The sequence below is a fragment of the Gadus chalcogrammus genome, chromosome 4 (assembly GCF_026213295.1).
Source record: "Gadus chalcogrammus isolate NIFS_2021 chromosome 4, NIFS_Gcha_1.0, whole genome shotgun sequence".
In the NCBI taxonomy this organism is placed as follows: domain Eukaryota; kingdom Metazoa; phylum Chordata; class Actinopteri; order Gadiformes; family Gadidae; genus Gadus; species Gadus chalcogrammus.
Window position 1 is genome coordinate 13,530,812 of NC_079415.1, and position 2,882 is coordinate 13,533,693.

Below are 2,882 nucleotides of genomic sequence, written 5' to 3' on the forward strand. Positions count from 1 at the left end.
CTCTCTCTCTCTCTCTCTCTCTCTCTCTCTCTCTCTCTCTCTCTCTCTTTCTCTCTCTCTCTCACACTCCCACACGCTCTTGGCGGCATTCCAACTCAACCTTTATTCATATATTTGTTTATTTACCATTTATTTTAACAAAGAGTGTACCTCACAGTATATTTACACATCATAACGACTGACTGTATAACAATTTCCATTTAGTGAACTTAAGGAGAATCTAACTGAATGTATGTGTAACTTATTTTACTCTTTTGCAACCTTAAACTTTCACATTAGTTCCCCCTTCCTTTTTTTTTTTTTTACCGGCGTTAAATTTTCATGCTGGGATGGTTGTTGAGTTTATCACTGTTGTTATTATCATTGTGATAATCACCGTCATCATCATCTTCATCATCATCATCATCGTACCATCACCTATTTTCACCTTGTCGTTATTGACATCATCATTCTCCACATCGTCCCCTTTGTTTTCTCAATATAACTCTGTTGAATAAATCCTCTCTGACAACAGCTGTACATTCATACACAGTGTTTGACTTATATATATATATGTATATATATATATTTGGGAATATATTACTCAAATCAAATAAAAGTGAAAACAAATCCCAAATCAAATATATTAATATCCCAAAATAACAAAACAAAACATGCATGTTTTTTTGTTTTAAATGTATTTGTCAATAAAAAAAAGGGGTAACATAATGGGATGGGATCTGCTCTTATATACACTGATATTGGCACGTTTTTGTCCTCATTAGGAATATGAGGAGAGTATGGACTGCTGAGCTCTGACCCTCAGAGCTCAGAGCTTAGCGGCACCTCATCCAATGGCAGGTTCAACAGACAAAGTCATACACACGATGAAAATAAACCGATAGAGAGGGGGTTACAGGGGATGGGGGGGGGCAGGCAATAAGAGGGGAATAATGTGTAAAAAAAACATTAAAATGTAACTTCACTGTGTGGCAGTTTATTTTTTTTATCTTTTAGGCAAAAACCCCTGTGACATCATGTTTTATACGAAAAATGGGCTTTTCCGTGTGGCCATAGAGTGCTTGCCTTTGTCAGGGTGAATACTCCTAGGAGCGATTTGATGTCGTCAACATCCTTCTGATAAAGCAGCATCAGTGGACTCAGGCAAAATAACCAAGGAGAAAGAAAGAAAGAAAGTCAAACCTGCCAATACAATGGTATTAGAGTCTGAAGTCTGGCAGGCGGGATTATATATTGTTATAACTAAAGTTATAACAGTTATAACTTCACTCCAGTGCTTCCATGTCAAACATGTGCTTGACTGTTGATTCAAAGTCCTTCTTTGTGTGAGCAATTATGTGTGTGTGTGTGTGTGTGTGTGTGTGTGTGTGTGTGTGTGTGTGTGTGTGTGTGTGTGTGTGTGTGTGTGTGTGTGTGTGTGTGTGTGTGTGTGTGTGTGTGTGTGTGTGTGTGTGTGTGTGTGTTTCTAAGCATTAGTGTGTGTGGGTTTGTATGTGTGTTTGTCTGAGCATTCGTGTGTGTGTGTGTGTGTGTGTTTGTGTGCCTGTCTGTTTGTGCACTACTGGGCGTGTGTGTATGTGTCTTTGAGAGATTATTAGTGTCTTCATGTGAGTATACTGGTTGTCAGAGTGTGTGTGTGTGTGTGTCTGCGTGCGTGCGTGCGTGCGTGCGTGCACATGTGGGGGTAAAAAAACGAAATAAAAACAAGTTTGTGTTTGGGTGTCTCTACATACTCTTAATATTCAGTGCAAACACATTGGTTAAAAATCCCATCGTGACTCGTGACCATCGACTCCTTTAGTTCTTTCTCCCGTGACACTGTTTGGAATCTCCTGCTCCTCCTCCTCCCTCACGGCCGTCCCTCCTCCACCAGCACCCCCGCAGCAGACCGGCTAACCCCCCCAACCCCTCCTCCATCCGCCACCCGTGCAGCTGGGGGTGGGGGTGAGATCCTCCTAGCACAGCCCGATGTACTTGAGATTGTTCTGGATGATGACGTCCGTGACGGCGTCGAACACGAACTGGATGTTGCTGGTGTCGGTGGCGCAGGTGAAGTGGGAGTAGATCTCCTTGGTCTCCTTGTTGCGGTTGAGGTCCTCGAACTGCCGCTGCACGTAGACGGCCGCCTCCTCGTAGGTGTTCTGGCCCTTGTAGTCGGCGAAGCACACCGTCAGCGGGATGCGCTTGATCTTCTCCGCCAGCAGGTCCTTCTTGTTGAGGAAGAGGATGAGCGAGGTGTTGGTGAACCAGTTGTTGTTGCAGATGGAGTCGAACAGCCGCAAGCTCTCCGCCATGCGGCTCTGTGGGCGGGGGGGGGGGGGAATGGGCGGGAAAGAAGTTTAAAAACAGGGTCCATTTGTATATGTTTCTAGATTGAGAATCCGACATTATAAAATGTTTACATATGGATAAAATCGAAATGATTTTTTTTTGAATATATAGTATTTCAATTAAATGTAATGTGTGTACCATGATAATAATATATTATGGGATACTAAGATCCATATCTTTCCATCCTTTTATGTAACTTTTGTTCCACGTCTGAACCAAGGGGCCGAAACTCTTCATATCAAACCACTTCAAAAGACCGGTTTCACAGTCGTAGCGGTATTGAAAGACGCTACCACACAGCTTACTTTGTTCAAACTATTCTCTGAGTAAATCCAAATCCAAATGCAGAGCTCTGAAATTTTATTGTTCCCTTCAACAAGGCCCAAAGATCTCGGTGGTCGAAGATGAGGCTAAATTATTCTCCTGAGTGCCCTCGCTCTTAAAGAGGGGATCTGATGATGTCTAAGTGGGCCGCTGCAATGCAATTTGACAGATTTCTCCAAAACCCAAATGATTTTCATTTGCAACGCCCGTCAGGGAGGGCTGACATC

General features: G+C 42.9%; 1 protein-coding gene across 1 annotated transcript; it reads right to left on the reverse strand.

The window, feature by feature from the left end:
• On the reverse strand, nt 1–2,295 carry gnaz (guanine nucleotide binding protein (G protein), alpha z polypeptide). The gene has a single exon (XM_056588842.1). The coding sequence runs from the start codon at nt 2,292–2,294 to the stop codon at nt 1,956–1,958; it is 339 nt and encodes a 112-aa protein (XP_056444817.1). The 5' UTR covers nt 2,295; the 3' UTR covers nt 1–1,955.
• Between the last annotated feature and the right edge of the window lie 587 nt (nt 2,296–2,882).

Coding starts and splice junctions, on each gene's coding strand:
- gnaz (XM_056588842.1), bottom strand. CDS start 2,294: ATGGCGGAGAGCTTGCGGCTGTTCGACTCCATCTGCAACAACAACTGG.